General features: G+C 47.2%; 7 protein-coding genes across 7 annotated transcripts; 5 read left to right on the top strand and 2 right to left on the bottom strand.

The window, feature by feature from the left end:
* Positions 1-99: 99 nt before the first annotated feature.
* TRUGW13939_06021 (uncharacterized protein) lies at positions 100-2,878 on the bottom strand (the record flags this gene model as incomplete). Its single annotated transcript, XM_035489178.1, has 5 exons — positions 100-489; positions 1,002-1,531; positions 1,575-2,322; positions 2,666-2,769; positions 2,827-2,878. The coding sequence occupies 5 exons, from the start codon at positions 2,876-2,878 to the stop codon at positions 100-102; spliced, it is 1,824 nt and encodes a 607-aa protein (XP_035345071.1).
* Positions 2,879-3,249: 371 nt separating this feature from the next.
* On the top strand, positions 3,250-4,395 carry TRUGW13939_06020 (uncharacterized protein; the record flags this gene model as incomplete). Its single annotated transcript, XM_035489177.1, has 1 exon — positions 3,250-4,395. One exon carries the CDS (start codon positions 3,250-3,252, stop codon positions 4,393-4,395), a length of 1,146 nt encoding a protein of 381 aa, XP_035345070.1.
* A 594-nt stretch (positions 4,396-4,989) lies between these two features.
* On the top strand, positions 4,990-5,613 carry TRUGW13939_06019 (uncharacterized protein; the record flags this gene model as incomplete). Its single annotated transcript, XM_035489176.1, has 3 exons — positions 4,990-5,150; positions 5,220-5,325; positions 5,533-5,613. The coding sequence occupies 3 exons, from the start codon at positions 4,990-4,992 to the stop codon at positions 5,611-5,613; spliced, it is 348 nt and encodes a 115-aa protein (XP_035345069.1).
* Positions 5,614-6,044: 431 nt separating this feature from the next.
* On the top strand, positions 6,045-7,103 carry TRUGW13939_06018 (uncharacterized protein; the record flags this gene model as incomplete). Its single annotated transcript, XM_035489175.1, has 1 exon — positions 6,045-7,103. One exon carries the CDS (start codon positions 6,045-6,047, stop codon positions 7,101-7,103), a length of 1,059 nt encoding a protein of 352 aa, XP_035345068.1.
* A 165-nt stretch (positions 7,104-7,268) lies between these two features.
* TRUGW13939_06017 (uncharacterized protein) lies at positions 7,269-9,351 on the bottom strand (the record flags this gene model as incomplete). Its single annotated transcript, XM_035489174.1, has 4 exons — positions 7,269-8,285; positions 8,333-8,905; positions 8,965-9,032; positions 9,084-9,351. The coding sequence occupies 4 exons, from the start codon at positions 9,349-9,351 to the stop codon at positions 7,269-7,271; spliced, it is 1,926 nt and encodes a 641-aa protein (XP_035345067.1).
* Positions 9,352-9,832: 481 nt separating this feature from the next.
* On the top strand, positions 9,833-10,325 carry TRUGW13939_06016 (uncharacterized protein; the record flags this gene model as incomplete). The annotated part of the gene is made up of 5 exons (XM_035489173.1): positions 9,833-9,847; positions 9,895-9,925; positions 9,996-10,008; positions 10,058-10,127; positions 10,176-10,325. The coding sequence occupies 5 exons, from the start codon at positions 9,833-9,835 to the stop codon at positions 10,323-10,325; spliced, it is 279 nt and encodes a 92-aa protein (XP_035345066.1).
* Positions 10,326-11,001: 676 nt separating this feature from the next.
* Positions 11,002-12,201, top strand: TRUGW13939_06015 (uncharacterized protein; the record flags this gene model as incomplete). The annotated part of the gene is made up of 3 exons (XM_035489172.1): positions 11,002-11,270; positions 11,339-11,617; positions 11,691-12,201. The coding sequence occupies 3 exons, from the start codon at positions 11,002-11,004 to the stop codon at positions 12,199-12,201; spliced, it is 1,059 nt and encodes a 352-aa protein (XP_035345065.1).
* Positions 12,202-12,280: the final 79 nt, after the last annotated feature.

Genomic DNA, 12,280 nt, shown 5'->3' with positions numbered 1-12,280 from the left:
ATAGGGAAGAAAAGATTTAATATATTCAATAGTGAAATCAAAATTCGCAAGAAGTTGATCGTTGCCGTGGATCAAACGATGATGAGACGGCGTAATTTGTTAAAGTCCACGGGAAAAGACCTTCGTTCCTCCTGCATAACTTCCACCCTCGGCATCTAGATTCATGCTTGCCGACAAATCCGGTCTACCATCTTTGTAATGCCCCGGCGATTGCCCGCGGACTACCAGTGGATGGGAAAGCCTTTGGGCGATTTTGATCCACTGGCTTTCCCTACTTCCAACTGGGATGATTTCGGCGTAGAGCTCGACAACCAAGTTGTATTGTTGCTGAGCCCGCCGTTTACCATTAAATCCTGTTGCGGTTTGGAATCGAATGTAATTGAATTTATGATGGGTTGGTGGCTGTGGTGGCTGTGGCTCTCCTTTCTGTGCCAAATTATACCCCATCGGTATCGCACCCGACTCATAACCGGAAGCCCATGTTGAACGCTATTTGGGGCTGATCCTTTGCTCCCCAAAACCGGGGATGGTTGCCAGGGCTGCATTATCGTCTTTTCTGGCCTTTTTTCGGAGTTTTTATTTCGGTTGGGGGTATGCTGGATCAATTCTACGACCTCCTTATCCTGTGCGTTTACTATTGCGGATATTGACAGAGAATTGTCGGATTTGCTCAGTGGCATGTTGAGAAAGCTTTATGTAGAAAGGACCACGAGCCCATGGACGCAATAAAAATGAACAGGAAACTGAGAAGTGGTTTCGCCTATAACAGGTCCACTGGTCGTCAAATAGGAAGAATCCTCCACGTGTTTTGGCTCGGATTTCGGGCGTGATCGTGTGGTTTTCACAAATAATATCATGCAGTATATTGATACCATAAAATGGGGGCTGATGAGGGTTCCGATTAAGGTCCAGGGGGGGGGGGGGGGGCGGGGGTTATTTAGCTTTGCCTGGTGTTGGTGTTAACTTTTTCAGCAATATACTACTTTATTCAGGTATCATACCCTGTTGGGGTCATAAATTTCGCGAGATGACTTATTCACAGTGGCAAGATCCTCGGCTGAGGCTACTCGAACGCTCGAGGCCTCTGAAAATTGGGTGATGTTGCGAAAAACGTCATCAATGGGTAGCATGTGAAGGTATCTACCGTGCGTATATGCCGCAAATACACAACCACACAGCTTCCCTTGGTGAACGACCCATGCGCCTGATATTCCACTACCTATGTGGTAGTCCGAAAGATGTGGTGGAGACAGGTGTGCAGGTTTCTGGCCATGGTCCATTGTAAGCTGAATTTTTCTTGTACGCATAACGACCCCTCTCAAAATGACAGACGCGGTGTCATCGAGTAGGTACCCGCGTAAAGGATGATCATTTGATGAACTGATGATGAGAACCTCTCCCCGAGGCACTTGATCAACTGAAACATGGCCAGATATTTCGTGGACACTGGACGTTGTGGGGTCATAATACATGTTCGTCAGATTGCCCATATATTCCATATCAACAAGTGCAAAATCAGACGAGGCCGGCGCTGGTGAAGGCAAGGAGTAATCACCAGAAAAGAGTCCCCTCACCCCTATAGGCCAAGGTTTTGGGCGCCCCCAAGAATAGCCATTTATCCTCTTGCAAGATCCTCGTATCACTCTGACCAGGAGAATTATATTCAGGGCGAAAGGAAATCTCACTTTTTGTAAGAGAGATATGAGGACTCGGTGTGTACCCAGATGTTGCCACAGGTGATGAAGATTCAGAAGCGGAGGCGGAGGTTGTCGTCTCTCCATCTGTGGAATCATCTGCTTCTGAAGAGCAATTAAAAGAGTTGGATCTTGATCCGAATTCTTTGAGGAGGCTAATGATTCCATGAGCTGTAGTTAGACCAACTACGCAACCTTCTACCATTACGAAGCCTCCGATGGTAAATATAGACTCTTTTTTCTTGTTAGTCGTTGACACAGTGAACTTAGCCTTCAACCCGCAGGACATCGCGCTATTCTGATGGTCCTGGATGGAAAAAACGTCGGGGTGGCGCCACCTTTTGTTACCTAGGAATAGTGCTGGGGTGCCCAACTGAATCCCTCGGCTGCTAGCATGCCCTTTAAAAGGAAGCGCCGTATCTTTGATTTCCTGGCTGATCGCTTGGTCGTTAAATTGCGCTCCAATACCAGACAAACCATCGATTTCTAAGCTGATCCCTTGGCTGCTGACATGCCCTTTAAGAGGAGGCACCGTATCATTGATTTCCTGGCTGATCCCGTCTGGTTGTCCCTGTGCTGCAAGAACATAGCTTTGGGCATTGATTTCTTGACCCTTTTTTGACACTTTCTACTGCCGCAGAAGATCCAGACCATCGGATTCAATACGACAATATCCGTACTCCGCCTTTCACTGAGACCAAAGTTCCTAGACCTCGTCCCACCTTTCTTACCTGCCATACACAAAACAGGCTCTGTTATAAAACATCGTCGTCTGGCATGTCAAAAGGCAGGCTGCTTGTAACAGCCAAGAGGTGATTGCTAATTTTATCACAGATGTGTTCGTTCCATTCTTCACGAATCTCAGAAGGGGGAGGCAACTCTCTCAAATGTCCGATATAATGTGACTTTCCAACTTTGAAAGTATCAGAAGCGATTATCGAACGCAGGATCGTGTATTTCTTGGTACTAACGGCCCCGCTTCTTTTGTCGGAGTGTTCTTCAGTTGCGACATTTGGTCTCGCGAGGATTCCTAAGTTAACTAGGTCATTGGAAGGAGGTGGCGGTTGAGAGATTCCTGTTCGCGCCCCTCCTTGTCAGTTAATTCCACTTCTCTCCATGAATGGCGACCCACCTGTCGCAACTCCAGACTCTAGGTTATGACTATGTGACTCAGTGTTGAACATTTTTGTTTTTCTGCTGGCAGGGAAGTCGACTCGAATAGATGATATCTTTAATAGAACCACTTGATACTGGAGAGATATGCGATCGAGTCGAGCGAAGAGATAGATGACACCAGAAACATCAACTCGGTAGCGCTATCGTGCCATAAAAAGGAAAATTACTCCTTCGTTAAGTCAGTCAGCTTTGAAATTATGCGGGGCTTGCAGAGGCTACCCCCCACAGCAGCGCATCTACGTATGAAAGCCTCTTCTAGTTAACTTACAAAGTATAACGACCATCACAAAGAGCATCTCTGTTAGCTTTCATTGTATACATTAATTCCTTCAGGGAGCCAATAAATTACGGAGATGGTACCTCTATGCCAGAAAGAAGCATGGCACAGATAACGGAGACACTCTTCCCGAGCTCTGCGACGAGCGGTATCGAAACCTGGGAAATATGGAAGAAATGCGAACTCGTGAATGCATTATGGCCTCACGTCAGTATGCATCCGGACAATTTGGCCGAAGGGGATTATGCAGCGTTCTTCTACTACATTGGGAAAATGGTTCAAAACTTTCACTCTCACAGGATGGGTTTTGCTTCACAAGACTTTGGAAGCATTCTCAGAATAGTTCAGACACTGCGAGAAAATCAATCCCTGACCCTTGAGCAGATGACTGCAGAAGTCAAAAGGAGTTACTTGAATGTATCCGACTCGGCTGTTTGCCGATCTATAGAGCTGGCCATCCGGCTGTGGCTTTGCCTCAATGTATATGCACAAGATGGCCAAACCGTTGGAACTATAACCCCGCGAGATACTCGTGTCTATTGGAATAAAAATGAACAGCTTGGTCGAATGGTGGAGTCGCAGTTCCCCGAGGATCGAGGAAACGTCGCAATTGGAACATCTCAGTTTCAGATCGATACTTTTTTCACGCTCGCAAATCTAAAGGCTATCTGCCGGCTACGCATCAGATGGACAAACAATTTGAGAGACCATCTCAGAATAGAGGGAAGGAGGGGAAGACGCATCTTGTCGGTCTATCAACACAAGGTTTGTCTCGTCAACCACCACCTTGATCCGCAATCATTTATCCCAAAGCCCGTTCTGAGTGAGGCCATTCGTACTCTTGATATCTTGCTCCCTCTCGGTGACGCCACGACAGAGAGGTTATTAGCGCAGTCAGGGGTTTCGATGTGCGGCCCGTTTGAAGCGCGCCGCATGCACGACTTGGACGAGTTCAAATACTGGAGAAATAATTTAGCACAGCTACTCGAGATTCTCAACGGCCCCCCAGAGAGTTTCTCCCAAACCCTGCTAGACACGAGGAATATTGCGCAATGGGCTACTGTATGGATCGCTGTATTCGGGATTTTTCTTTTGACTATTGTATTTGGTGTTCTTGCTACTGTGTATTCTATCAAACAATACCGGCTGGCGGCTGTCTCATACGAGATATCCGTGAAATCATTCCAACTATCTCTAGCGGTAGCCTGCCAGCAAAAGACAGCTCCATTACCAGGATTTTGTGACTAAATGGAGGACAGCACTTACAGAAATTGGACGTCATATGATTTAGATCAACACCAAGCATTTTGCCCTAACAACAGAGCTACTAGAAAGTGGCTATTATTATTTGTATATAACTGCCATTTTGCTCGTTTGATCACTTAATCGTCTATACTAAGCTGGCTATTTTAAGTTTAATTAACCAATAATAGGTTTTGTATATATTTGTAACTTAATTTTTGAAAGAAAAATATATATAAACTATATAAAGATTTAAGATCTGGACATTACTATGCATCCGTCCACTGTTTCTCTTCTCCAAATTTTCTCTATTGACTGATAGATAGAAGTACACAATTTGCTATTTCATAGTGCTCAAGAAGCGAAACCAATGTTCATTGACGTTCAAGTAAAGAGAAAGTGAAGCCTTCTCCAGATACTCCACTTAGAACGCCAACCCTATTTTGGCCTAGCCCCGCCTGACGTTTTGCGGAGAACTCGCAGCGCGTTAGTTCGGGCCGCAGTCGTCATCCATCCAAGCATTGGTCTCTCCTCTCGAGATCGACACGTTATTGTCATATCAACAACACACAAACACACACATCATCAACCATTGGCACTATGATCCGTCAAGTCGTCGCTCCGGTTGCTCGCGCGCAGCGCGCAGCAACAATCGCCGCTCGCGTGCCGAGAGCGTTCTCGACGACTGCGCCTATCCGCACAACTGCCGGTGGCAACAATGCGCTGCCTGCGCGGAAACCCGTTGGAGCGTTTCGCGGGGGGTAAGCCAAAACCCTACAGAAATATCCTATTTGTGTGTTCTTGAGTTGACAGTTCTGGGTATGAAATAGGCTGTTTGGGTTTCTCCTCGGCACCGTCACTGCCGGCGCCTCGGTTTACTACTACGTTTTGAAGGAATACCGAGTGTCTAACGAGATGTTGACGGATGATATATATGTACGTGCTGTGATTGAAGTATTTCTTGCGTGAAGACTCGTACTTTTGCATACCCTGCACCTTTCCGAATGAACCCGACATGACATTCTCACGGAATCGTTGGGATACTTTCATCCTTACCCCCACTCGTCGCTATTTGTTGATCCATGCTCTCCTCTCTATATCTGCAAAAGTTATTTATTATTTATTGACGCTAATTCCATCCAGTCTCTACAAAATGCATCCCAAAAGCTCAACAAATACATAACCGAGTTGGAAACGAAGCTGGATAACCTGCACAAAAAGTAATAACGATACGGTGCGGTGCGGTACGAATATAAAAATGATGGATAACAGTCCAACTATCATTCTTTTATCTCGAGGCTCTTTATAAGCTATATGAGCTATATGAGCTGTGAGAGCTGTTTATTTGTATAAATTGCATTACTGGCGCTAGTGAGATTTCCGTTTTTACATATTCTGTTTTTGTTTTTGTTTTTGTTCTTGTAATTGTATTTTCAAACTCACTGTCTGATTATCTAAATTTCATAATGTAAATTTAAAAAGTGGTAATACAGTCAAAGTACAGTTTTATATACAAATCGTCATAGGTGCAAACACTGCAAACACAAAGCTTCTTTGCTCCTGCCGATCCCCGATTCCGCAAACACCTTTTCTACAATAAAATCATCAACACAACAACTCAACCATTTCCAGCACGCAACACCGAAATCCCAAAAATGCCTCTCGTCGAAATCCTAACAACCTCCAAATCCCACACAACGCCGGGATGGGCCTACGTCCCCGACACCTCCTTCCGCAGCTCCCAAACCACCAAAGCCAGCGCCGGCGGGCGCAAGCGCGGCATTCGCGAGCCTGCTGGCCGCACCACGAATCTCACATCGCGCCAGAACCAGGCCATAATCCGACACTTGGCTGAACTGGACCGTGAGAACCATCGCGAGAATTTACATATTGCTGTTCCAGCTCGGAAAGATAGCCACCAGAGAGTAGATCATGGGCGGCCCACAAAATCCAAAATGACGAGTAATGTTCGACGTATATTGCAGAGTCAGAAGACGTTTAAGAATCATTTGGATGATGAGGAGGCGGCGCTGGCGCACCAGGCTTCGATCGGGGTTATGGGGAGGCAGGCTGGAGTTGGTGCCAGTGGAGCCAGTACTCCTGCTCCTGCTGCTGCTGTGGCGGGCACGCCGGTGTCCAAGGTTGCCAAAGCTTCTTCTGGTCGACGAAGTGTGACGCCCATCACTGCAAAGCCAGCAGCAGCACCTCCTGTGGAACCCCCAGTGTCTAGTCGGCAGAAACGTGCCAGAACGCGGAAATCGCTTTTGACCGTGACACCCGCGGAATCGACACCAACTACAGAAAAGGGACAAGAAGAAGCCACAGAAGAAGCTGCTCCAAAGACAAAAGAAGAAGAAAAAGAAGAAAACCCATCAACAGAGACAACCGCCGGTGGCGGCGGCGACGACGCAATGGAAATCGACACACCGGTCATCAAAGGCCTCATAAAAACCACCTACGACAACGACCCGCTGCTCAAATCCCATCTCCCACGGCCGCCCACAGATCGAGTGATGGCCGCTCTCCTCGCTGAACCGCCACTGACATACAACTCTGCGCGCGCACGGCCCTCGGCGTCTGGGAAACCAGCTCGATATTTCTGTACGATATGCGGGTACTGGGGCAAGATCAAGTGCAAGAATTGTGGCGTGCGGATGTGCGGGCTGGATTGTTACAAGGTGCATGAGGACTCGAGGTGTGGTGCGTTTTTTTGATGTATTTTTATGTGTTTGTTGTTGCTGTAGATACCCCTTTTGTCTTGAATGTACTATTGTCTATTCTCTTATAACCCCGTCTAATCCAAATATGGCCAATAAAGTAAGTACAAAGTAAATATACAAAATCAGAAACCAAAAAAAAAAAAGTAGTAGTAACCTAGTCTAGTAATTCAGGTCAATGCCCTTCCTCTTCTCACTCTCCCTCGTCTCAAACATAACCTGAACACCCACAAAAAGCACACCGCACGCACCCAATGTAAACACAATGCCCATCCAAGAATCAAAAATGCCAGCCACAAGACCTTTCAACCCATCCAGGCCCAGCGCGAATCCGACGAGATTGGCGGTGATCATCAAAAGCACGTTGCGCACACCACCAATACCGCAGATAATGCGATAGGCCGTGGGGCGGGAGCGCCATTTGGATGCAGGGAAGAGTAACGAGCCGATGACTTCTGGAAGTACGAAGAGCGTAACAAGCCACCCCCACATCAGCAGGCGCAGGTTGATGTCGTGCCATACAGCAACAAAAGTGAAGACGATGAGCTGGTTGTAAATACCGCGTGCGCGGGACATTAATGAGTCGAAGAATGAGGGTTGTTGGTTTGAGAATGTTTTATTCGTAGGTCGTGGCCGGTTGCCGCCTCCGATGGGAATGTATAGATATCGTACAATCCACCGGTTGTAGGACCGGTGCCACGAGCGCCAGAATGCAAGGGCCGAGTAGTTGTTGGACATGCATCGGACCATGTTCTCTGGGGGGTCGATTCCGTCGACCAGGGACCAGAGTCTGAAAAAGCGCCATGGGATCAACAGTTTCAGCCAGATGATGTGCAGGTTGAAGTAGCCTAACATGCTAAGCTGGCCGGGCGTATAGGCTGACCAGTCTGATGTGGTCTTTGATATGGCCACTGCGTATATGTAGTGCAGGACAAGTTCCATGCAGAGCAGCGTCAGGAAGAAGCGAATGCCATACATTAGGATTCGCTTGACCGTGAGGGCGGGAGACGGGTATCGCTGCTGAGATATGTAGTCGTTGAACGTGATGATCGGCCCTGATAGGTAGAGAGGCGAATACAGCACATATGCAGCGTAGTTTAACGCATTGTACGATGCAGGCTCTGCCGGCACCGAGACACGGTCTCGCTCCGACAACGACGAGGGATCGAGTTGCTTCTTCTTAGGGGGGTAAGTGTGTGTCCTCATCAAATAGGAAGCAATCTTACCTCAATTGCACTACCTGATAGATTGTACAAGCTCCAGTAATAGTCCATGTTGAAACTGATCAAACGTAGAATGGTGAATTTGAAAAGAATCTGCCATCGCGGAATCAACCCTTTATAACTGTCGAGAAACTGCGCCCATGCGATCAAGGCAGAACCATCCGATACAAAGAGCCTCGCGACGTTGACGAAAGGATAGCCATTGCACAGCTCATTTGCAAACATGACGACCAAGTTGAACGACCATGTTGCCATAGGAACATAAGGTCGCGGAAGGCCCTTGGCAATTTTGTAGTTGATATATAGAATGCCGAAAATCTTGACAATGGAAAATCCATGCAAGAAAATAAGAAACAGGATCGAAAACACAAAGTCGAAGACAGTCCGCTGTCTCAGGCGAGCATCGGCGGTGGCGGCGACGTTTGCCGCGGCCAATTTCGAACCGTTTTGAGATCTTTGCTTGTCGACTGAATGGAAAAGATTGTAAATACGTCGGAGAATAGGGTGCGCAACGAGCAGTATTAGAAGGAACGGGATGTTGTTTCGGAAACTCGCATACTGTGCATCTGAGTTGTCCTAGAATATCACCATTAGCAATGCCAATGGCACTATAAATGAAGTGAGAATGAACGTACCACTTTGCGTCCGGGAACCCATCCAGGAGACAGTATTCTCGAGTAATTAGGGTAGGTCGGGAAACTTTCTAGGTACCGTCAACAACTAAATTCTTGTTGAGCATCACTTGAGCACGCACCCTTGGACACATCCATAACGGTCTTGAACATCAGCGGCACCATAGTCAGGAAAACCAGTCCATAAAAATAAAACTCGAGCGTATTCCATTTCGAAGGCTGGGCGCTGGCCGCAATATCCTGGGCGCGGCCATCCTTGCCGGCGAGGGGTTCGCGTGTTGGCGATGAGTCGGAAACAACAGCTTTGATGGGGGTGTTGGAGGAGATGGTTAAGCGAGTGTCGAGGGTGTCCAGCGAGTAGATCCTCTGCAGGACCTTGAGGAGAGTCATCGCGCCTGCAGCATTATTGCAAGGCGATGACAGATTTGGAGTTCTTTTTCTTTCTTTAAATTATTGCAGGGGATGCCCGTTCCTATTGGGTCCCCACAATGGCCCCCATGATAATCACGTGACGATGATCACCGCTAGCCTCATATAGGACTAGCGTGTCACATTTTAGCTGGTTTCGCTTTTGTTTCGTTGATGTCTCGTTGCAATCGCCAATCAACGGGCTGGTGATTCGTCCAACGAGGCTGTGCAGGCCCATATGGAATACAGGTGGATGCGCGATTTGTCATTATCCTTAAAACCAGCCCAATAATAACGAATCTTATTAAATCGTATACTTCTGTCGTCGTCACTGGTGTATGGCCAGCCCCACAGTCGCCAGGCCAGGTCCACAGCGGGGCGATGATATCAGTCTTGACCTCTTGACAGTTCAACTTCACTCCATCTAGACCATCTATACAGTATACACTGCAATTTAATTACAATGGCTCTCACCAGGGTATGACTCTTTATTAACCATGTAGGAGGAGTATTAATACTTGCTAGATGAAATTCAAAGTGCACGGGAGAGTTCAAGGTATGCCGATCAATATTACATGTAGTATATGCATATACAACCTCTTACTGACATGACACTGCAATTAAAGGTGTAAACTTTCGGTATGAAATTCACATCTTCTTTTCACTCCTCTCTAATCTGCTCCATCAGAAACTTTACCCAGAAAAAAGCAACCGAATACGGCATCACCGGCTGGGTGCAAAACACCCTCGATGGCCGAGTAAGCCGCCTATTTCTTTTCATATACAGTTTTAACAGTATGTCGCAGGTCCAAGGCGAGGTCCAAGGCGAAGACACACAAGTACAAAAGCTTCTCAAAGATATCGATCAAGGGCCCCGTTATGCCCATGTGACAAAACTGGAAAAGACCGGGATCGAGACGGCCGAGGGCGAGGGAGATTTCGAGATTCGACGATAACAACCCCCTTGTCCTTCCCTCACCGATGACTCTGTTGAAATAATGATAAAATGATAATAATAGAAAATGATGGTAAGTCGCAACGCCTTCCGGGCCGTTTTCGGCTGAATCAGCAAGGCCGCCAGGTCCATCCTAAATTACCCGGTGTCACATTTCTGTACGGTACGGTAATGGACTCAGCAATTCCTAATTTTTTAAATGTCATGTAGTCTTCAGGAGGATAATGGGAAGCATTTTCTCTACGCTTATACTTTGCATAGTATTCAAATAATCCTCTGCTATACTACTAATTTTTTTCCGCGGTTTTAAGCATGTCGAGCATGCCATGTCGCATGTCCTGGGAGATGCAAGTTTCGTGTATTGGTCTTTCAGGGGCACGGGTAATCAATAGGCTATATGCTTAGTGGAGAATGTCAACGACATGGTAACCCATTCAAACAATGAGAAAAAGAAAATTCTGAATGTTTTCTTCTCTGGATGACTGACTGGTTTTTCTGGTGGCCATGTGACGCCTGAAATTTTCGTGTTTGCCTGGTGGCTTTTGATATAAAAGCCATGATAATCCTTGCCTGTAGTTTACTTTACTGCCGTATTGAATTTATCAAAAATCATATACTACATCATCTTTAACATCAACTTTGACATCAACTGACATCAACATTTCACACTTGAACTGATGTACTCCATAACAACTATCGCGCCCATACGGGCCACGGCCTTGCCCAAGGGCACTGGTCTTCGCATGCTCGTTGCGAGCTACTCCAGCATAACATCACCAGCAATAACAACACTCCGCCAAAGCCCATTAATCAACAACAAAAACAATCATGCCGTTTCAAAGCGCTCGATATCCTCCGCCAAGCCCAAATCCGCCATCAAGGAATTCTTTCCCAAAGTGGAAACAAAACAGATTGTCGAGGTTGAATCGGGGTGGCGGCATCCTGTGTACGCTATACTATACCTTTTTTTTTTTTTTAAACCTCCAAAGGAGAGACTTGTTCTAATAGTCACAGATACACCGAAGCACAAATGAAAAGCATCCAAATCCAGCACCGCGAAGTCCGCAACTGGTCCGACTGGGTTGCTCTAGCCATGGCGCGCGTGCTGCGCTGGGGCATGGACACGGCCACAGGATACAAGCACCCGGCCGACGGCGAGAAATTTGGCATGACAGAGAAGAACTGGATGAACCGGATTCTATTTCTAGAAAGTGTTGCCGGCGTTCCGGGGATGGTTGCGGGAATGTTGCGGCATCTACGCAGTTTGAGGACGATGAAGCGGGATAACGGATGGTACTTTTTCTCTCTTTCTTCCCAACTCCACATCTATATCATTGATACATGTATACTAATGCTAACGTCTCAGGATTGAAACCCTCCTCGAAGAGGCACACAACGAGCGCATGCACCTGCTCACATTCATGAAAATCGCACAACCGGGCCTGTTCATGCGCCTTATGGTTCTCGGCGCCCAGGGCGTGTATTTCAACGGCCTCTTCTTCTCATACCTCGTCTCGCCACGCACCTGCCACCGCTTCGTGGGATATCTCGAAGAAGAAGCGGTAATCACATACACACGCATCATCGAAGAAATCGAGGCTGGGAACCTGCCAGAATGGGCGCGCATGGAGGCACCCGAGATCGCCATCAAGTACTGGGATATGCCCGAGGGCCACCGCACGATGCACGACTTGATGCTATATGTGCGCGCGGACGAGGCTAAGCATCGCGAGGTTAATCACACGCTGGGAAATTTGAATCAAAAGGCGGATCCGAATCCGTACACCGCGGTGTTTAGAGATAACAGCAAACCGCGGCCGAGCAAGGGGGTGGATTTGACAAAGCCTACGGGATGGGAGCGAGATGAGGTTATTTGATTGCGCTTTTACTGGATATTGAGAAGGCGTTAAAAATGGTCGGCGTTTTCTCTCCACTCTATGAATTCATACATGTATG

Source organism: Talaromyces rugulosus, chromosome III, assembly GCF_013368755.1.
Source record: "Talaromyces rugulosus chromosome III, complete sequence".
NCBI classification, from domain to species: Eukaryota; Fungi; Ascomycota; class Eurotiomycetes; order Eurotiales; family Trichocomaceae; genus Talaromyces; species Talaromyces rugulosus.
This window is presented reverse-complemented; position numbering and strand designations above follow the sequence as displayed.